General features: G+C 36.5%; 1 protein-coding gene across 3 annotated transcripts in view; it reads right to left on the bottom strand.

Annotated features, from left to right (window-relative positions):
• Window positions 1-401: 401 nt before the first annotated feature.
• The window catches only part of FGL1 (fibrinogen like 1), a 34,194-nt gene continuing 11,814 nt past the window's right edge, over window positions 402-22,781 (bottom strand). For all 3 annotated transcript variants that reach the window (XM_064511083.1, XM_026104603.2, XM_026104600.2), the window contains 7 exons: window positions 21,789-21,864; window positions 16,454-16,634; window positions 11,694-11,853; window positions 9,329-9,426; window positions 7,938-8,026; window positions 7,201-7,388; window positions 402-3,335 (listed from right to left, as the gene is read on the bottom strand). In XM_064511083.1, coding sequence (XP_064367153.1) covers window positions 3,176-3,335; window positions 7,201-7,388; window positions 7,938-8,026; window positions 9,329-9,426; window positions 11,694-11,853; window positions 16,454-16,634; window positions 21,789-21,854 — 942 coding nt within the window. In that variant the 5' untranslated portion in view covers window positions 21,855-21,864 and the 3' untranslated portion in view covers window positions 402-3,175. The remainder of the gene's footprint in view (window positions 3,336-7,200; window positions 7,389-7,937; window positions 8,027-9,328; window positions 9,427-11,693; window positions 11,854-16,453; window positions 16,635-21,788; window positions 21,865-22,781) is intronic.

The following is a 22,781-nucleotide window of genomic DNA, read 5'->3' as shown; positions in this document are numbered from 1 at the left end:
TTGTTCATACCTGTTGAGGAAATAAATTAATACTAGCGGACCGTGGAATGCTTGTGGTTTCTCTTCCAAGCTCTTTTCCAGTAGCTATTTAAATTTGCTCTTCGAAAATAAAGGTTTTGTTTATTTAAGAACAATTATATTAGCATTTTGAATTGCAAGACTTTTTACATGTTTTTCATATAACCAAAAATTATTATTACATAAAGAAAGGCCATAGAAACATGATGGGAAGTAAATACTGTATTTGCATATTGCTAACAGTATGCTAGATGCTCTTCAGACAGGAAGGATGACACGTCCTCGTTCTGAAGAGCATGCAGTCCAAATAAACAACATATAAATGCATTGTACTATGTACGAAGAAAGATTTGTTTCTCTTTCTTTGTATGATTTCCAAGAAAGAAAGGGAGTCAACTTTTATTCCTTGCAACTTTTACATTAGAAAGTGTCCTAATTCAGCTGAAAGGTTGCATTAGCATTCTCACAATAAAGAGGATGGATTTATACTGTAGCAAACAAAATAAATATTGCAGATTTTATCAGCACAATCTGTACATGTTAGTAAGAGTCTTTTTCATGTGCTAGAGATCCAACTTTGCTGTATTTAAATCCTCCATGTCTTATATTTACATCAAATGCAATATGATCTGGCATGATACTCTCCAAATATATGAGCTAATCTTCTTTCCATTTTCCTGTGAAAAACTAAGGGTGTTTTTACAATTTCTGCATAATGTCATCTGTGTTTTTGCAGAGAGTTAAATGTTTCACTTCTCAGGGTAGCAAAAGAATTTGAACATTGCCATGGGAATTATTGTTCTTATAACTTCTTTATAAACTGCTCCAAAATTTCTATCTTATTCTTAATGACTCGTACCTATAAAGTGCTCATAGAGTTATTCAGGGACCCATTTGAAGTTCAGTAATAAAATTGGATAGAAGTATGTGATGTATTAGATGAAGTATCATATGTTCTGTTTTAATGCTGAATGCTGAATATATATCTAGATATATGTATACATATGTACGTGTATATATATGTATATAGTGCCTGAATGTCTTCCTGTCAGATATGGAATTTAATTTGTTTTAACTGATTAAAGAAGGCTCCAAATAAGCAGTTCTAGTAGAGCTATCCATTAGTCATCTCATGCAGGGGTAGAGTGATGTGCTAAAGGTAGAAACCTCTGGAAGAATGTCTGTTGATACCTTGAGAAAGAGGTTGGATTGTTTGGAATATCTGCCGTCATCAGAAAAAACACAGGACTGAAAACCTCTATATTGCAGATTTTTATCAACAGCTTCTATGCATGCTAATATTCTTTTTTCCTGCTCAAACTTCATTTTTTCTCTACTTACAGTCCCTTTTCATTTAAGTGTAATCTGATTTATCTTAATGAGTGGGATAAATTGTTTTATATGCACCTCTTTTTTTCAGCTCTTCAGTCTGTCTTCCCTCTCTTATTCCATAAGATTCTTTCATGGACTCTTTCTTACCAAAATTCTGTTCTTGGAGGATGGAAATGGAAGGAATAATGGCCATGCAGGGAGTTCACATTCAACTGACCGTATTCATATCAATATAGATATGAATTGACCCATAGGTTGGCAAGTTATTCTCAATTATTTTAAATATGACTGAAACTGGCTGCCAGGTTCAAAAACTGTATTTGGACAGACAGAAAGACAGAGACCTGCAGTATAATCGCAAAAACAAAATTATTTTAGGAAGCAGGGAAATGAAAAATGCCTAAATTTGGCACAGATCCAAGTGTTTTGTAAAATCTTAATTTTTACCTGCTCAGCAGAAATGGTTTACATTTCAGCAGATAGCTTTTTGTATGCAGTCATCTCCACAGCTGCAAATAGTAATCAGAGATTTTTGTTTTCCTGGCTAACTATGATAGTCTATTGTGATAGTGGGCACGGAAGTAGTGGACAGGCAGAGTCTCTCTCAGGTTTTTTCTTGTACAAGAAAAATATGCATCTGTAGCTTGAGAAAGGGAAAAGCTCAAGGAGTCAAGATGAGGATGTAGGAAAAGGAGAAAATACAGACTTAGAGGCAGAACCATTTAGAAGTAACTGGAAAGGACATTCAAATTAGGACAGTCTTGGAGACTGACCAATACTTAAAGAAAGATTTACGGAGTCAAGCACTAAAAACCTCTAAAACATCAGAATTAAAAGTCCATGTGAAACACAGTACCATCTACGTATGCATTATGATAGTCTGTGTTCAAAGCACAGCTCACATGAAAATCGGTGGCAGTTTTTGGTATTCAGCATTTTGGAAAAATCCAAACATCAGTATCTTAAGGTCCAGGATATCTAGTTCGTTATCAAAAAGAAGGAAAGCATAATTAGTGACCATCTAAAAATGTTTGATTGAAATGATGTGACCAGCTTTAGCAATGCTTCAGCAGGGACAGAGACAATGAACTTGTATATGCTCAATTTAATTGATTCTAGCCTGGTTGCATCTCTGTTCCTTCAGTTCCCTCCCTCCTTCTTTATACATTATATGCATACTATGTACACAGTGTATGCATCAAATAAATCAGAAGAATTTATAGACAACTCATTTCCTCTAAAGCATTGATTCCTTCTAAAAACAGTATATTCCATCCACTGAGCAAGGCAACCTTAAGGTTCTTTTCACACAGATTTTGGGTGTAATTCATACAATTCATCATAATTTCTAAGGCAATATAGTGACATCCATTACTGTGCAAAGACTTATATAAAAATAATATCCTGATGGAGAAAATACAAAGTAGTATGAGCCATTTATCTGCTTCCACTGCAGATACAGGGAGCTGAAAAGTGAATGATGGGAAAGAAAAGGAAAACATAAATAAGAGTTCTTTTGTTAAAAAGATAAAAGGCCTTGGAGTTATTGCACAAGCCAAAAATTCACCATGTTAACAAAGATGCCCTTACTCCTAGGTGAATTCCTGCCTTTTAAAAAAAATCCTGTACACATATTAGTACTACTGTTTGTATCTACATATTGCTAGGCCAGATTTCTTCTCATTTACATCTGAAAAGCTATTGGTTGTTGAAGAATTATTCCAGATTTATAGAGGTGTAGATGAGAAGCAAAAGTCTGCCCATCTGTTTTAATTTGGATAGATTTGCTGAAAGATTAACTAGATAAATCGTCTTAATAAAATACTTAAACAATATCAGGTTCAAATTCTGCTGGCCTGACCTTCATGACAACAGATTTCAAAGAATACCACCAGCCATGCCAAGAGTACCAAACAACGCCGTTGTCTGTCCGCGCAGTGTAGGGCCCTTTGTAGTACAAGCCGTTCAAGTTGGCAGAGTGACACCTGGCGGAAAGAAAAGGAAAGACATAAATAAGAACTGGGTGAAAACGTGCGAACATTTGCAGTTTCTGTGCGAGTCACAAGATCACCACGTTGATAAGGGGCCAGTCTGACAGCTGCAGAAATTTGCATTTGTGGACTTCAATGCCCCGAAACAGTAACAGTTGAATCAGGGCACCATTGCAAGTGAATCAAAAGGTCTTTTTGTTCCTTGCACTCTTTCTCTGACATATCTAGGTCTCTGAGTCTTGCCTGCTAATCTGTTTCAGCAGAGAATGATTCCAGAGTTGTTCAGGTCGTGTGCAGCAGCATGGCATGTTAGAAGCAAAACTCTGGGAAAGAAAGTGTACTTCTTTTTGTTGTTTCCAAGTAACTCCTCTAAGTTGTGCGGTTATCCCCACATGGTGTTTCATATGACAAAATTTAAATACCACCATCAGTTTGCCTGTTGAACTGCTGGCTTCTATTTACACATACATTAAATCTCACAGCTCATTAAACATACATATTCCAATTCACTGGATTATCAGAGCTGGCATTTTATTTGACTACACAAAGTACATTCTTTTTTGGTTCTTTAATACAAGGAAACAGAAATACTGTTACAGTGTATTAAATACAGTGGTAATTGTAAAAAAACTTTGCAAAACCTAAAAGCTTGATGAGGTATCAGTACAGCCTTGATATTCATTTGGTTTTTATGAGAAAGAAGGAAGTTTAGATGATTACGTGACCATATGGAGAGCAAAACAGCTGTTTCTTTTGCAGCACATTGTAATGAATCAGCTTATCTGCCAACTGAGTATTTTGGTTTTAGTGCTGTTAATACCTAGCTGTCAAGCACCGTGATGGATTTCAAAAGCAGACTTCAGAAAATATTCAAACAGAAAACAGTGCAAATGACCCTTATGGATATTATTACTGGCAAATCTTAGTCTCTTTGGCTTTGCTTACAGTTTATTAACAACTGTTAGGGAGAATTGAAATAGAAAAACTGACAAAAGCCTCATAGGAAAATTCTCATATATATATGCTTGTTCATTGCTTACAGTTTTTAAGCTGAATTTTGGTTATGTGTTAGTTGAAAGCTTAAAATCTGCAGATATCAAACGTGACTTTGCTTTTGAGAATGACCAGCTTGTGTCAGAGCTGAATCTTTATAGCCATACAAACTTTGTGTTGAGCAGGCATATGTTTACTTTGAATACAAACAGATTTCCTTAGAAGAATTGTAATTGGTAAGAGGTATCTAGATCAACCGAATCCCTTCTTTTCCTTCTTTTGATGGAAACAGGCAAAAGTTGATTTTGTCAGCAGAAAAATGAGCTGGTAGCAACTCTTAAATTAGAAGCACTAGTAGCAAAAATACACAATATTCTGTAATGGACTGAATGCAGTTTGAAGTAAGTGGACATGCAAAAGAAACAACTGGCATGTAATTACTGGCACAATAGTTTGAAGCAGCACTCATTGTTGACAAGTCAGTAAACACCTTAAAGTTATCCTGTGTTTTCCTTTCTTTTTGATAAGCTAATTTGTAAAGATAAAAACTGTAAGACAATAGTTTCAATAGTACAGTCCACTCTCAGCTACCAATGGACAGTTTATGTGAGCTCTATGTTAACTGTCTGACAGACGCAGAGAGATGGAGTTGGTTCCCTGAAGAACCATTTGAATTCTGTCTGGGCTTACTAACTCCAGGACAGCCCCACATGAATATACCTGTGCTGTCTCCAGGTGAGGCAGCAAGCCTGAGCTAGTAAGATCTGTGGCCCCAGCTTGATGCGTGGCAGACCACTTTGAGCATCCATGCTCTATGTGACTAAAACTAGGCATGCTGGGGAAAGATTAAGGTCATGTCCAGCTAGACTTGTTAGCTTGGATCTTACCAGATCTGAACTGACTGACCTTCACAGTGCCCTGGATATAGGAAGGCTTACGAACTGGGTGTCCTACCAGAGTGAACTTAGCTCTGTGGATTTGCATCCAAGATGAAAATCTCTTCCAGAGCTTTCCTTACAACATAATGCAAAGAGAGGACATTTTTCTCCAGAAGTTTAGGCAAACAAGTGCTGAGCTGTAGCAAGTAGACCTGGGTTATTTCCATGTGTCTTCACTTGTATCACTTCCCCTGGTATTCATATTATCTGCATATTTTTATATTTCATTAGTCCAGATAGCATGGAGCTGCCTACAAAAAAATCCTTCATAGCTGGGAGCTCCTATACAAACCAGCCAAGAGCACTAATTCCCTCTATGTTTGCTAATCTGTGCATGACAAATACATGTTCTGAGTGCTTTCTTTTCACTGTGCCTGCCAGTACTGTTCCTGTAGGATTTCAATGTACTGAAATTTTCTAGTATTTTGCAGTATTCAGTTTTGTGTTAGGCTTAACATTAAAAGAAAGTCAGTAGCAAGCCAGTGGAATAACACGGTTAGCAACTTGTTTTCATTATCTAAATGGACTCTAAATTTAAGAGCAATGAATCCATAGCCATAATAGGAACTAGCCTGGTAGGAGCTAGCTATCTTTAGTAATTACATAGCAGCAGCTACAAGGTATTAATAACTAGCAAGGTCTGCCATAAATCTACTTTTGCAAAGGGGTTGATTCTTTTGTCTTGGCCAATCCCAAAAAGCACAAAATTTTAAGAGAGAAAAATTTGTGCAGTTGATTAAAAGTGATCGGTGATTCACTGTTCTTGAACTCTGTCATGGTGTTACAGTTTTGTAGTACTTGAGGTCTGGATATTCCTCTAAACCCATAAAAATTGTGATTTTGTGGGAAAAGGGTCTCCAACACAGTTCCCTTTCCCTTTTGTGTTATAGCTGTCACGAGGACTGCAAAAAATTTAGTCCACCTGTGATCTTTTTTCTGTATATCTCAAAGATTCTGCTGATCCACCATCCCTGGAATATATTAAAAACAATAAATTAATTGTGAAACAAACTGAGATACTAGCTACATCATATCAGCTAAGCTGGTCATAGACTGCTTATGGAAACTGAATTTAGGAAACGGATTGTTAAAAAACAGAAAGAAAGGGTGACACAACAGAGAGAAACAATGGAGTTGATGCAGCCTGGCAGCTCTTGCCGAGTGAACTGAGATCACAGTGAGAGAGTAATATGCTTCCCTGAATTGTATTTTTTATCTCTATTATGCAGCTATATTGCATAGCTTCTCTTCATGGCTGTATTTATCTAATTAATTAAGTAGACCAACCTAGCTACCTATGGCAATGCTAAGGCTATCAGTTTTATAAGTAGGATTTTAAAATCCTTTCACTGCATCCTATTTAAAGAAATCTTCTCCCCAGCCCAGTCATGCTCGCTCACAGAAAGTGAGTGGATGCATTCCCATCTTGATATAGAAGGAATAATAGGAGTGAAATGCTGTGAACTGAGGTAAAAAAAAATGTCCCTAGCACTTCAGGCTCATTAACCCAGCACTAGCTTAACTTGTCAGATATTCTGCAGTACTGTCATATCTGGTCTAGTGAAATGTAGGAGAAATGCAAGAATGAGGTACAACAGGGATATATCTGCAAACTCTACATGACCTACTTGTGTAAAGACTGGTTACCTTAAAGAGGCAGAACTATCTCCTCTTCATAGTCTGATAACAAAGACAAACTTTCAAATGAAGCCAAAGCCTGTGGCAAATATCATATCACAGATCAACTTGAACGGTGTAGTAGGTGCTGTCTGTTCTAAGGTGAGACTCAGTCATACCAGGCCTCAGATGTCTGGTAGGGGTCACGGGTAGACTGAAAGGACGCCAATCCTATCTTTTACCATATGTTGTTACTGTATGAATAAATATGAAATGGAATAGTTAACAATACTGATATAAACTCAAAATACCTGTTAAACCACCAGCCAGCCTTTTCCTCTTCAGCACAGTTCCCTTCATAGTTGTCATTGTCCCTGTCTCGAGTACTGAATTTCATTCCTCGATGATCAGCCCACCATTTTACTTCAGGGTGAAAACCCCCTGTAAGGGAATCCCCAGCTGTGCCCGAGTATTCACCACAAGTCATCTCATATGAATGCTAATGAAGAATGTGAAGGAAAAAAAAAGTCAACCAATATAAGGCTTTAAACTTTAAAATGTCAGAGAGTGAAACCACAAGAATGAAACTGAACTCTTCCATTTGCTGCTATTTACATGCTCAGAAATGTCATGCCACTTAAACACTGTATACCAGATCATGAAAGGGTGCCAAGATGTCTACCAGAGATAAATTTTGTCAATAACTTTTTGTATAAGTGACATAAAAACAATATTGCAGATTAGTTTGCAGTATTTACACATCAAAATGTCATGTACTATTATCACTGGTAATATCAACAAAAATTGAAAAACTGCTTTTATTCATGACTGCTCAACCAAATGATTCATACATTCTATAAAGTATGGAATCAGTGTATGAATGTAAACTGCTATTATTACATATTTGAAAATTCCAAGCATTTGTAAGAACAAAAATATAGTCTCAATAAACCACCTTTGTAAAATTAGGGAATCTGCATGTATATGGACTGTCTACAAAACACACATTTTCACTAAAACCTATAGTCATTACTGAGCACTTTATTACCTCTTCACCTGCAACTCTGAATCTTGTATATTGTGCAAAACGCCGTTCTCCTTCAAAATCAGTTAGATCAATTCTTAAAGTATAGTTCCCTTAAGAAATAACAAGAAAAATTATTTTTGTTAAACTAGCCTATCTCGTTATTTTTCGGAAGAGTATTATAATAAAAGATGAAAATGCTAATTATGTCTTTATCATGAATATTATTTCTATCGTCGCAGCATATTTTACATTTTTAAATCTTCTTTCATTATACTTATTATCTTCCCATTCTTTGATTTCATGGATCTAATTCATCTTAGATAATTTTAGAATTATTCCAATACATATTTTCCAGTGTAGACCAAAAACTTGCCTTTATAGTCTTTATATATTAGCAATGTAGGTGGTAATGAAAGGAGAGTGAGAATCAAACAATAACCCTACATCTGAGGAAATTAGAGATTTATATTCTTCCGAAGATAAAAGAGTTACACAAGGGCCACATCCTCATGTACATATGCAAAGCACTCTGATTTCAGCAGCTGTCAGTTTACAAGACCTGAAGATCTGGCCCCATCCATATATATTAGTTTCTGCTTCCACTTACAGATTTCCCACCTTACTGACCTAATCTTCATCATGGCTAGAGCTGAATGAGCAATGAGGGAAAGGTCCCAATATGAGCTGTTATGAATCTCAAAGTAGTTATCTATACTGCAGGATGAATACTGATTGCAGCATGTATGAATACACCTGAGTTACTTTTAATCTGGAAGTGGTAGTAAAGAAATTATGGCATTGATTTCCACAAAGATTAGCTGGCTAAGTTGATGTTTAAGTTGAATTTTAATACACAGTAATTTACAATGAAGCAGGAGTGATCTTAGAATGAGTGGCTACTAGAAAGATGGAAATAGCATTCTAAGACTAGCTTAGTCAAGAGGACAGGCCTGGATTTACCTTCACATTATACCCTATGCAGTCATGTGGAGCCCTGACTAAATGAAATGATGCAGCATACTATCTGAGTCTGGACTGTTAGTGATTCTGACTGCAAAAAGGGTAGAGACAATTCTTTTAAGGTATACTACTGTCTACAAGTCCCCATTTTGCAGGGGCTCCCTGCATGCCATCAGCCCAATGAGAGTTTTGAACCTTTTTTTGGAAAAAATTTATTCTGACGTATTTTGTTCTCCTGCAACCTTTGGAAAGGCCCATAAGGACTAACAATACAACTCAGGGTTTATGCTAATGAAAAGGATAAAAAAAAAAAGAGCAAAGAAACAGAAACAGATTATAGCCTCTAGATCATTGGCCTACAGGTCTATAGTCTATATAGTCTATATGATATAGTCTATAAATCTGTAGGACAAAGCAGCCAAGGAAGACTCTAGTTACAATACAAATCTTACCTTGACTGGTCAAATAATGAAGGTTTTTATTTCCAAGCCAATATTCACCATTTGGCAAAACAAAATTTCCAAAGCCTTCTTCATAGTCAGCCCAGATTCTGAAAGAGAGTGTAAATTACTGATTTATCAAAATGGTAAGTTTGTTGGGATGTTTACCCAACCATAGGATCATAGATCATAGGATAACTCAGCTTGGAAGGGACTCAGAAGGTCTCTAGTCCAACCTCCTGCTCAAGCAAGGCCAGTTGTGAGATCAGATCAGGTTGCTCAGGGCTTTATCCAACCGACTCTTGCAAATCTCCAAGGATGGAGACTGCATAACCTGTCTGGGCAACCTGCCCCACTGCCTGACTGTTCCTATGGTGAAAAAGTTTTTCCTCATATCCAGTCTGAACCTCTCTTATTTCAGCTTATGTCCTCCCACCCATTGTGAAGAGCCTGTTTGCTCAATGAGCTCTTGAAGAGCTCTGTTTTCTCAAAGACCCCCTCATAGGTATAGGCAGGCTGCTGTTAGGTCCTGCTGAAGCCGTTTCTTCCCCAGGCTGAACAAGCCTCAGTTTCTCCTCATAGAGCAAGTGCTCCAGGCCCTGACCATCTTGGTGGCTCTGTGCTGAACTCTTTTTAGGTTTCCTATTTTACACTATATCAGAACATTAATAAATGAATATTTTAGACTTGATTATCTTATTTATTATTAATTTATTATTTATTATTGATTTACACAAAATTATTTCTATTTCTCACATATGAAAGGCTGAATCCCACAATATGCTCGTCACTGAAGTCTGGTCCAAAGAGTAGTCCCCAAAAGTATATTCAAAGTGGGTTAATATTAATAGATTTTAAGACCAGAAGAAATTGCATTAGCTCAGTCTGATCTCTGGTATAACACAACTTATCCAAAGTGAAAACATTTTTCCTAAGTAAATCCAGGGAATGTAGATTAAGGTGTGGGAGTATCACAAGTATTCTTTCTTTATTTTCTGTGATTTGGTGAAGCTATGAAACTCCTGCAGCTGGATAAATGATTTTGTAAATTGAGGTATTAGCAAGCTTTTTCCAGCTTTGAATTATTGACTGAGTCTAACATTTTTTAAACTCAGACTTGTGCATAGTTTCAAGAATTATGTGTATACCAAAAGCACCAAATCTTTTCCCTGTCTACAGTGGCTTTGAAAGACTTTCTCAGTGGTTTTGGCTTCATGACATGTGCGAATGGGAACTAAAACATCCTCCGTTTCCTTGGTGAGAAGCAACCATGCTTCAACCAAAGGGTGAAAGTATTAGGCTGTGGACAGTCATAACAGAAAGCAGCCTCTGTGACTTAAGTAGCTGGTAGTTTCTGACAAGGCAGAGGAATGGGCAGTGTGTGGTGGTAGCAATTGTAAACTGCTGGAGATGCTTCACAAGAGCTTGTCTGGCCTTACTCCTAACTCTCCATTTATAAAGTGAGAATAGCAAAGCCTTCTCTTGGCCAGATTGCAGCTGTTCATCCTCTCTAGGGATCAATTCTCTCTCTATTTCATAAGGGCATTGTAAATTTAGTTATCGTAATTATAAACACTTCTAAGATGCAGATCCACAGAAGGGTGCAGATACCTAAAAAGCAAATTGGGCAAAACTAGGATCCTAAAAAACTCCTTGTTGCATCTGTAAATATTTGTGAGTTTTATATTAAAACCTTAGAGGACCAAAAGTTTCACTTCTGGACATTCCCAGAAATGCTTGAGTATTGGCAAAGGTGAGTGGTCAATCAAGGCACTGAGAGGTACACAAATCGAGGGCTCGTCTACCTTATCTCTCCTGGAGGCATTTTATCATGAGCTACAAACTACTCTGTGATGGGGTTCTCTCAGACTCATTTGCTGATGGTATTTTATTTCAAGCAGATTGCTTACATACTTACTTTTTTACATTTTTATTGTTTGCAAAAGACAATGTGATCCTTTACTTGTCATTAAGAATTCTTGCTCCAATGGCTGTTAATGCATTTGACATTAAAATGCAACAGCAATCAGACAAAGACTAGAAGTGATGTCTCCCCACTTCATGGATATTGTATTGGCCTGCCTTTCTGTCTTAAACTATACACACTGGAACAGCTTCAGCAAGATGGCTGCTAAAAAAAGTTTAAAATTAGATCTTACTTAAGTACCTTAACTTGACCTGTGAGACTTGATTTGGATCATACAGGCAGTCTTTGACAGAGCCAGAAGTGATACCAGTCTGTATTACTACAGAATAACCTTTTATCTGAGATAACAACTTACTCATATAATTCTAAAGTTAATATTTAACTTAGCTCCATCTAGTTTCAGGTTTGTCTACTTCATTTCCAGTTTTACTGACCAAGTCTAGTACCTACCTATCAAAATTCTGGCTGCCATCCGAACGTCTCTGAAAAACAGTCCAGCCACCCCCTTCAGACATATCACAGAAGGCAAGGAATGCATTAGGACTTTGGACTGGTTTGATCTTATAAAATCCACTTCGCTTATGTCCATCATTGTAGATTTCTGCACAATCTGTTCACAAAACATCCATTGGACACAGTTCTTTTAGTCCTATATTTACTGGCAATAACAGAAATCATGTCATGTCATATAATAGTCACATATGAACCACTAATAAAAGGAAATACTTCTGGAAATGTATTTTTATGACTTTTTGGCATTTTCTTGTATTTCTATGGCTTTAAAACTTTATTGAGCTGTAATTACTTTGAAATTGCTTTAAAAGAATCTTTTTCCACTTTAAATAGCATTATTTCGGTTTTCATTTAGACTAGCAAAATAATTCCCCTGGTTTAGATGGAGTTGCTTCTAATTTACAGTGGTATAATCCACATTAGAATCCTCTTATGATTACACAGCTTCTCTACATATGAAACACCCAGAACCTTCAAAAATATATGTGGATTTTTATGTCCAGCAGCTTGCAGAACTGCCATGAACAAGAGAATGGAATCACCGAAGTTAGAAAAAGGAAACAATTGCTGGACCTGATACTCTGCTGTCCCTTGTACCAAACAGGTGCAAATATAAACAGAAGACTACCCCCCAAAAAGTGCAATTTATGTCTAAAATGTTGTCATTTTGGCTTGATATTCTTTTTCAGTCTGTCTGCATTGGTGTTAATGATCATTTAGAGCAATGAGAAAATTCAGAGCTTGTGAACAGCAGTGTAATTGTATAATCTTTTTCCTCTAGGAGTTAACTAAGAAATGAAAGGAGTTCTTTGTTTATATGTAATCTACCATCAAGCAGTCATACAGGAAAGACACATAATTTTCAACATTTCTGTTTTTCCTGGCAAAGGTAGGACTGAGTAACTGTAAAATTTTCCCTGAAACCTTTATGAACATGTTGGCTGACCTTCCAGGCCAGTTTGTAACTTCCTGAACTATTTTATTTCTCCTCAGTGAAAGCCTCAGCGAAGATTAGACATAGAAAATAAACAGTTTATACTGAAAACAAGTAGCTATGCCAGGATTTGAACCAACTATAGTAGGAAAAGTCATTTAAATAACAGCTAAGCTGTCTTTGTAGAGAATGCTTGACTGGCTTGTAGAAAATAGCTTTTCCTGTCACCATAATTTGCTTAGGGGGTTAGCAAAATACTTAAACATATTCTAATTTTAAGCAGGTGTCCATACTGTGGCATTCCTCCCTTACTATCTAACCCCAAATTATCCAGCTCTGTTGACATTAAAATGCTACAGCAGAGGAAGATGAAATGGAATAGTGCAATAGCAGCAGGGAAAAATATTTTCAATGAAATTGATACAAATCATGAAAAAGCAAAAAAAAAAGAAACCCAACATAAACAACAACTCAGGTCTGTCATTTGGAGCCACATTTAAAAAAAAAATTTAGGCACTGGCAATTTGCAAAGAAAGACCTTTCAGCTAAATGTGGTTTTAATAATCTTTTTCAGTAATGGACGAATCAGCCATAATAATAAAGAAGAGTTTTCCAGGACACTGAATACATGAATTAACTATAACTCAAATTTAAAGTCGGACTCACAACTGGTTTTAATTCTATTTTAATGATGCTTTATTATATGTGATGCCTTGTTGTATGTTGTCATTTATTCCAGAAGCATAAACACCACAAGTAAATTGAAACAATATGATTCAATATTATAAAAGTTTAGAGTCTCTAGCACAGCACAAACCTCCAAGAACAGGTCAGAACTCTAAGCTGTATTTTCAATCCAGCTATTGGTTTGGATGGTGTTTTACAATATTTTTAAAAAGTTTGGGCCTCACTCCAGCTCCTTTGGGCAAACACACTTAGCCCTCTTTCACTGCAGAGGGACCAGATCACCACCAAAATGCTGGTGAGAATGCAAAAACAATTTAAACCCAATATCGTAGAAACTTTTATGTCCTGAGTTGAACCAAACTCAGTCAAAATGGTGCAACATTAAGAGTTTTATTAAAATGAGATGCAGATAATATATGCCATGTGTATATGTGTAAATATGGGTACCTCAGGGAGTTTAGAGTTAGAAACTCATATTTCTAGTATATTAAGAAAGACAATTATGTGTGCCAGGTAGACCCAATTTTGGGTTTAGATGTTGAGTATCTTAACTCCACTGAAGTCATTGAAGTGGCAACTGTCTGTTAGATTTGATGCATGTCATTATCTTTCCTATTATGCAGAGACTTCATATTTTACAATGAGCTACTTAATTAGCAGAATATGGAGAACCTCATATGTGTTGGGATAATGCTGTCCCTTGTACAATAAAGAAAAGTCCCTAATGTATTCCTTCTTTACATCTCTAATGTATTCCTTTGTTGTCTTTCAAAGAATTCCTAAAATTCTTTCCTTAAACTATTCTGCAGTGGAATCAAGTTCGAGCTTTCAACCTAGGTTCAAACTTTCATTTTGAGCTTACATTTATAAAACATTATATTCCAGTATTAAGAGAATAAAACTAATATTATGACAGGAGGATATCTTTATTGGTGATAAAATGAATAACCAAAGATATTTTAATATCCCTTGAACTATTAGCCATTTGACATAAGACTGTGTCATACACAGCCAACATTTGGCAGGTAAACATCTTAAAAGGTTGAACATTTAGTAAGTGTACACTGTATATATTTTACTCCTACAAATGTTTAATGTTATGTTATAATGTAATGTTATGTTAAAGTAAATGGCAGTTTTCAAAATGTTTCTGTTGAAAGAGCACAGCAGGTTTACAGCACTTGCACTTAAAATCCTCTACTTCATCTGAGGCCTTCCTAGTCATTTTGTTCATCTGCTCTATCATATTTTTAGTCATATTAGGCTAAATCATTCTGAAGGTAGCTCCAAGTATTGTTAGGCCCAATATATTCTCCATCGCAACAACAGCTTATGATATCACATTTGGCAGATTATTAAGAATATAATAGAAATTTCTTAGATAAGAATACTTCAGAGCTTGAGGATTCCCGTAGCTGCTCTATATCTGATAATTCTTTGGCATGATTTGCTTTTTTGTAACAGAAATCAGTTCTTTCATTGTGCCAAACCACAAAAGCCACATTTTTTTCCCACAACCAGTTTAGTCTGCGAAAAGTTTCCTCTTGTGAGGAAAAGGCCCCTAGAACTCTCTATTACTATCCTTTTGCATATTATCATCTATACCAACATCTTCCGGTTAGATATTGTTTTTTATTCATAGTATTCCTATAAACAGTTCTCTTTTATACTGGGAAAAACATCTGCTTGAGCATTACTACCGCTTGCAACTTAGAAGGAGAAGACTGGGAGATAGCTAGCTAATTCCCCAAGATCCTTTGGGGCCTTATCAGCCAAAAACATGACCTTAAAATCTAGCCAGAAACGAATAGACAAGCAATGCATATCATACAGCTTCTGTGTAATATGTTTACATTATGATATCTCGTTTAAAAGAAAAAAATTAAAGGCAAAACATTTTACCACATTCTACTCCACTTGGATTTTCCAGGCTACTTTAAAGATACAGTTCTTTGTAGCAAGCATAGTCTAATTTTGAGATATCACGTGTCAAGGTGATAGGGGCACAGCCCCTCTTAGTATTTCGACTGAGATAACATCTGTTGATATGATAGCAATGTGAGTGTACACAGTGTGTGTGAATACAATATCTGTCTTTTCAAAACAAACTGTCTTTTCTGAGAGGATGGTTGCCCCTAGACTGACAATACTAAATAGGAAATTAACAGTGGTGATGTTTTCTTAAAATAGTCATCAGCCAGATTAAACAGTAACCAGGGGATTACCAAGAGATTTCTGAGCAAAGGAGAAGTCAGCTTGAAAAGAAGTATAAAAGAAACACAAAAATTTGTGATTGCGAGTGAGTTCTTGATAACAGAGCAGCAGTCAAACCGAGTTTGACACCACCAGAAATCACTTTGCCAGCATCAAGACCTCTGTCTAGACCTAATGGAGTATCCTTCCTGCCAGACCCCATGAGTAGCCTGCACTTCGGCTAGTGCAATGACAATATGCAACAAGTAGGGTCCCACACCTTAAGTGTTCGTATGTGAACTTGTAGGATGCTTTCTCATCAGTGTATGGATTAGCAGATTTAGGGAGCAGCATGTGTACGCATTAAGCTAGAGCACCCACATCTCCTCCATCTGTAGCAGGTGCGTGAAAATAGGGGAACCTGAACTCCCAAAAGAGGATGTGTGTGCTTGTAACCCAAGCTTCCTCTGAAAGGGGGCGTGTGTGCGTGTAACCCTGTAAATGTTTGTATGTGAGATTAGAACTATCTGAGATTAGGTACAGAGGGGTGTTTAGAAATTTGTAACTGTTTATTAACATTTTGTAGATGTCCAGTATTGTGTTTTATCTGTTATATTGCTGATACTGATTCTGAATTTATTGTTCACTGATTGATATTTAATTATGTGCCATTAATAAATGAATAAATCGCTTTGATCCTGATTTGATTTATATCATGTGAGCTGAGCAGTTTTACCCTGCGACAGGGTAACAGCTGAACGCTGTGTTTTAAACAAACAATTTTCTATGAGCTTTTAAAACAATGTCAATAGGCCTAATTGTGTTAAAGCTTGTGAGTATCATTACAATGAATGGAAATGAAAAGAATGGGTTCAATTCTAACCTGAATACTGTCTTTTTCCTCCCAAGTCAATGACACTGTTTTCATCTCCTCTGTCATTGTACTGAATCTCTTTCTTCTCTAAAAGCTGTATAATTTTCAACTGCTGCTGTTTCACACGATGTTCCAGAAGTCTCACCTGGGCCTGAAGTCGTATCTGCTCTTGAAAACAGTTCTGTAGATCCTACAGAGGAAAATACACCATACTGTAGAATCAACAATTTTTTGTCAAATGTGACAAAAAAATTAACATGAATAAAATTTAACATGACTAAAACATTTCTGTCACAATTCCCTATAGATAGTATGTTGGGTCCCACTTCAATTGCTATCTCTATTTAAAATTATTTAGTAAATTACAGAGCATCCACAGTACACCTGCTTTGTGAAGAGACCTTCTCTTTAATGGCTAGACTGCAAGCTCTCACTGTAAACATCCAGAAGGGACTCTGGGGAAAAACGCTATGGCACAGATCCTATCACTCAGATTCTTTATTCTCTATCACCTCATCATGGACAGAGGTTTACTATCCAGTGGTGGATAACTAACATTGTGAAGGCTCTAAAATTTTCTGAGTTTCCACAGAATGACAGGCAACACTGATACATGTTCAACTCCAGTGTTCATTTTTCAAATGCTTTTAGATTACAGACTTCTTATGATAAGACTCTTAACATCCTCAACATAAATACTGTAAAGCTTAAAGCTCATTTTTGGCATGCTAAAATAAATAGTTCCTAAAAAGCTGCAAATATTCCTGAAAAAAAAAATTAAAAGTTTTAAGACAGTATTGTGCTGGAACTTGTACACTAAATATGCCATGCAGAGTGGATGAGAAATGTGGTTATTCTGATATGGTGATACTTTGCACTCGCTTCCTCTGTTACGAACAATTAATACATGATGAAAGAGAGCTGGAATAATTGTTCTAAATCCTGGCATGCCGAATGTACCCAAAGCAACAAAGAATTCTTTTTAGATTAATGGCTGTGGTAAAATAACCAAAGTGAACACAGTCCAACCTAGGGAGCTTAAAGTAAAACAGCCTGTACAGTTTCAAATATATATTAAACATATTTGATTTCAAGATGGGGGAAAAGCCCTTAGGGTTTTAAGATACATCTTACAAATGTGACATTAGGTTTGGAATCAGTAACATTCTATCTGCAATTTTATACTAGCAAACAAAATTTAGCAGCTACAATGCTTGCATGAGAGCATAACCAGCGCTCTAAAATCAAAATCAAATGGTGATCCTTTAGAACTCCGACATGCAAGACCAAATATATAGTAATTCTAAATTAGTTAAACCTCATTCATAGGGCTACATTGTTTACATGACCTAAGGATGCAGACATGTAACATTTGTTGTCCATATATATATGGATATATATATCTTAGAATATTGTCCTATCCCACTGCATGAGCTCTAGAGAGATCTAAAGCAGCATATTGACGCGCAGCTTCAGTGGAATCAATATACTTTCACTCGGATCAGTAAGAGGACAATCAGGCTTAGATTTCACTTATTTACCATGCAAACTCCCACCAAAAAGCTTCTTATTACTTTCTTGTCACAGTGTTTTGTTTTTCCTTCTGCCCGAAAAAGCAGATTCCATTCCGTACATTTCTATGCAGCACAAACATGATTCTTGTTAGACTAACTTCCTTGATGGTGAATCACTGCCATCAATAATGTCAACACAACTCCAAGGACAGACCTTGTAAATTAAAGTAACAGTACTAGGAAGAATCAACACTTTCTCAATCTAGCACATGTGGACTTTTTTTTCATAATTAATTTGTGGTTCTAGTTTAAAAGCAGAGGAATGTCTGTTACAGTCAAGAAACACCCATATAAACTATCACAACTATGTCCTGTTACTTCTGGTAGAATTAATTGTTGCAGGAGTCCAAGCCCCCTTGCTTTTTCATTAAAGAAGATGCAATTAACTTTCAATGAATAGGTAGAGATGAACTAGAGAAGTTTCAAGAGAATGTCTGAAAATAAAAGAATGCATGTGGATGCATTTATAAGATGGTTTTTATCCATCATGTTCCATTTGCCTTAGATATTTAGTCCTGTTGAAAACAGATTTGCTGATCAGGCATGCTGACTTGGCAGAATGATCCTGATTATAAGTCATTGTTCTAAGTATTTCTGTAGTGTATCAGATGCTTTCCTGAATTCATGCAATCTAATACACATGCTGGGATAAAAAAATGGGGAATACATGTGGCTGGATTACGCAGTTTGTCAGTGACCTGTTCCTGAGGAGAAAGTTCAGCTGCCTCTATGGGGCTGGGTTGCCCATGTTAGGCAGCTTTGACACCAGACTTATCACACCCAGATTCATCTGCAGACTCCAACTGTCTGCTTGCTGCTGGGTCCTGAGAAGCCATTAAAGATGTCTGACCACAAGAAGGAGCAGTAAAATGAGAGGCAGATTGACCAAACCCTGTAATTCTTTTGAAGGGTGAAGAAAACTGTCGGTGACCTAATATCCCATCTTATTTAAGAATACTCCCTTGAAAATCTTTGTCGGTTGTTGTTAACTATAGAACATTCCTAGCATAAGCACCTTCTAGCAGGAAATGAGAGAAGAAGAACAAACTTAAAGAAACATATGCTCATACAGAGACATACTTGTGACAATGGCTCAGAGGGATGTTGTCTGCCAGAACCATAAGCACTGACTAATGCATGACCTGTTGCATATTATAAAAGAAGGCTGTGCTATTATGCAGTCTTTCCAGTATGGCTGTCTCAGCATGTATCTGCAGCTTCATATAAACCCTTCACAAAAACTGAGCTAAATTTGGAAATTCAGAAGAGGCTTCTTGTCAGCTCTCTGCAAATTCTCAGGACTAGTCCTGAGTGCATACAGAAAATGATGGAGAACTGGAGAGCCATACAGTAGGTCAGGAAAGACTGATTTAAAAAAGTAAAGTTTTTAGGCTCACCCAGATGAGCTAATGCTAACTATAGAACTAAATTTGTCAAAAACACCATCCATGTTAACAGTCAGATCAAATAGTAATTCTAATCATAATGAGTTAAGAGTGATAAAGGAGTCACCATGTCACTTTCTTCAGTTTTAAAGCAACATCTGTTTTACTGAGGAGTTTAGACTGTATCAGTCTTACCTCAGTACTCACAAACTTGGACAACAGGGTAACATTCAATTATAGGAAAGACTTCTAGTGACCCGTGGAAGTGCTGGCGCCTATAGCAAGGCCCCTGCAGTTTCACAGGCTGGACTTCGGGTGGGGGGTCTCTTCAACATTTGTCAGGGTTTGAGGCACAAAGAGCTACTTTAGCTTCTGGAAAGAGCAGGAGTCTGCCTTTGAGGACAGAGAGCTACAGGCAACTAAGTGCTTTTTTTTTCATATCTAGTGAAAACTTAGGTCTAACACTGCACCTATTTATATTGATAAGAGCCATTCTCCTGCTGTGATTAAATTATATAGTAAAAAAATAAAGGTCTTCACGGGAAATTTTGTAGTATACCTAAGAAAAATTTGATATATATACATTCAGTATGATACTAATTCATCTATGACCACAAAAGGTCCATTCCTTTGAATCAAAACTAAACACTACCAGTCTGAAATATTATTCTTAATTTTGCATTTAAAGGTTTACATTTTCTTTTTGTTTACTTAAAAATTGTGAATTAGTTCAAGAAAATGAAAGGCACTGAACTTATTCCCTTCTTTACAGAGTATGCACTCATTGTAATTAGAACAGTAATACATCTACAGTACACAAAAATTTCCTGTTGAAGAGGATTTAAGCTCATAATGCTGATAAATACCAGGTGATAATCAAGAAATCCATACTGAATAACTGTAGCATATGAAAGAAATGACTGAGCAGAAATAGAGGTTTGAAAGTAATCTATACATAAAAAGTACTAGTATCTCATATTTTGCTCTTTCCCTCCCCAATTCTAGCCTCCTCATTGAAATCTCTTTCTGTGAACTCCAGACAAGTCCCATAACGCTTTGCTGCTCAACAGCAACAACACAATTCTCATATCTGGAATTCCAAACCTATTTTTCCCATGGGTGAGTCACAAGAGAGCTGCTTAACTTTAAGGTGGATCAATGTGGCTTATAGATCTGCAGGTTACAGGACTGCTCTTTTAAAATATTACTCCACTTTTTCACAGGATAACTCTATTAAAATCCCTGGAGTTAAGCAAGTGCATAGGTAGAGTAATATAGTAGCAAAATGTAGCAAAATGTAGCAAAAAACCCAGGGATATAGTATAGGAATTAGCAGCTATAAGATACTGCTATTCCTTTCCTTACATATGGATCAAAGTAAAACTATTATGATGCTGTAATAATCAAAAAATGTGAATTTGATTGTGACAGTCTCCAGTGGACAGTAGTGCCCACTGACAGAAACCAAACTAAAAATAACCCGTTATGTCTGCTTTACTGAAGCAAGTGTTTGTACATTGAGAAGCAATTATCTAACAGTTGCTGACAGCTCTGCTCCAGGACGTGTGGTCCCATATTTAACCCAGCTGCTGCAATTAATGTGCATACACAATCAGGTTAGGAAGGAAGGAGAGCCAAGATGGGCAGTACAGGACTGGTGAGATTAGAAGTATTTCAAGTGATGGAATAAGTATGTGCATGAGTGTGGGTTTTTTTGGAAAGGCGGGATATGCAGAAGAAAGGTTTCGGAACTGGAAGCTAAGGAACTGCGATCATTGTCTGTGAGTGTGGATTTTAAGACAGTGAAATGTAAACAAGTGAGAACATGAAGCTGTGGGTCTTATTTGAGAGAAAGTTGTAGACAAGTCGATGATGAAGCAAAGGCTGGAGACACTCTTCCTCCTGTGTGTGAATGACCAGAAATACTACTGTTGCAGCCACGAAGTTAGTTAGTTACACTTTAGGAGTTCTTGGGAGTTTTGCTTTTCTAGAAGTATGGTGCTCTAAACATGTTATTCTGAGTTATCATTAACACTGAATGATAGTATAATTACCTTACATGCCTTTTGTACAATGTTCCTGTTAACGCATCTCATGGTACCTTTTTCATAAAGATACCCTACTGCCTCCTACTTGATGTCTGATCCAGTGAGCTTAGATTACTTTCTTCAACACTACTGCCCAGTGAGTTCTTCCTTATCAGAAATTCATCTCCACTGGACATCTTCTGATGCCTAGCAAATCTCCCCAGTTTTTCAGATTTATTCTGAATTCTAATCTTTTCCTTCAAAGAGTCTGCAATCCCATCAAGCTGTAAGCACTGTGGAGGACAGGTATTAATATTTAGAAGAAACTCTATATACAGACTTAATTAGCAGAACTTACAGAGCTGCCAATGCCATCCATCAGGCTAGCTGCAAGGATAAAATCAATCAACATCAAAATCTTCATTCTTCAGAAACTGCAAAGTAGAGTAACAAATAAAATATTAGTTAAATATTAAAATTAAGGTTTTACATCTGACATCTTTAAAATGTTATTTGAAAAAATCTACTTAACTTATAGTTATGTCCCTATACATTGTAAATATAGTGTATATTAGGCTTTGTTACAATGCCTGATCAAGCAAAATTCCAAAATCCAGTAAAAACAAACTCTATTCTTCTAGACCACTTTGGATAGAAGGTCTCCATGCATTTTAGGACAGTCATTTGAGATTACAAAATCACACAATCTATAATGAAAACAAAATACCCTTTCAAAATGCTCTGAAAAGCAGAACAATATTCCTTGTCGGTCCTTAAAAGTTGGCAGAAAGCTCTCTGTTACATTGAAGTAATTAAAACCTGAATTTGGATAGTTGTCCTTGAACTGAAGCAAATATCTTACGACTTCTGTGTGCCAGGAAAGCATGGAGATAATCTTTTTTCTGTCATAGAGTAATTCTGGAAAAAGTGCTCAATAGTTATTGTGTGATATTCAGCTTTTATTCTAATGGTGACAAGGATGACATCTGTCAATCGCTGGCTGTGCGTATTTTGTACTGTATGACCCATAGCATTCTAAATCCCTTTACTTCAATAAGCCAATTTTTTACAGACTAATTAAACCACTGCAAGCTATCAAGCGAGGAATGTTTCCTTTTTTTTACTTAAAATATTTTGATTTAGCATACATATGCTAACTCCTGTTTAAATCAAAATATGTGCCCTCTCTGTTTTTTCTACTGATTGAACTAAATCAGTTAATTACATGTTAAACCCAAATACATTTCTGGTTAGACAAAGCATAAGACACATAGAGATTAATGATTCCATTTCAGAAAAGCACTTCAGCATGTGCTTATTGAATCACCACCTTCATGGAAAATTCCATTCA

The sequence above is a fragment of the Dromaius novaehollandiae genome, chromosome 4 (genome assembly GCF_036370855.1).
Source record: "Dromaius novaehollandiae isolate bDroNov1 chromosome 4, bDroNov1.hap1, whole genome shotgun sequence".
NCBI classification, from domain to species: Eukaryota; Metazoa; Chordata; class Aves; order Casuariiformes; family Dromaiidae; genus Dromaius; species Dromaius novaehollandiae.
This window is presented reverse-complemented; position numbering and strand designations above follow the sequence as displayed.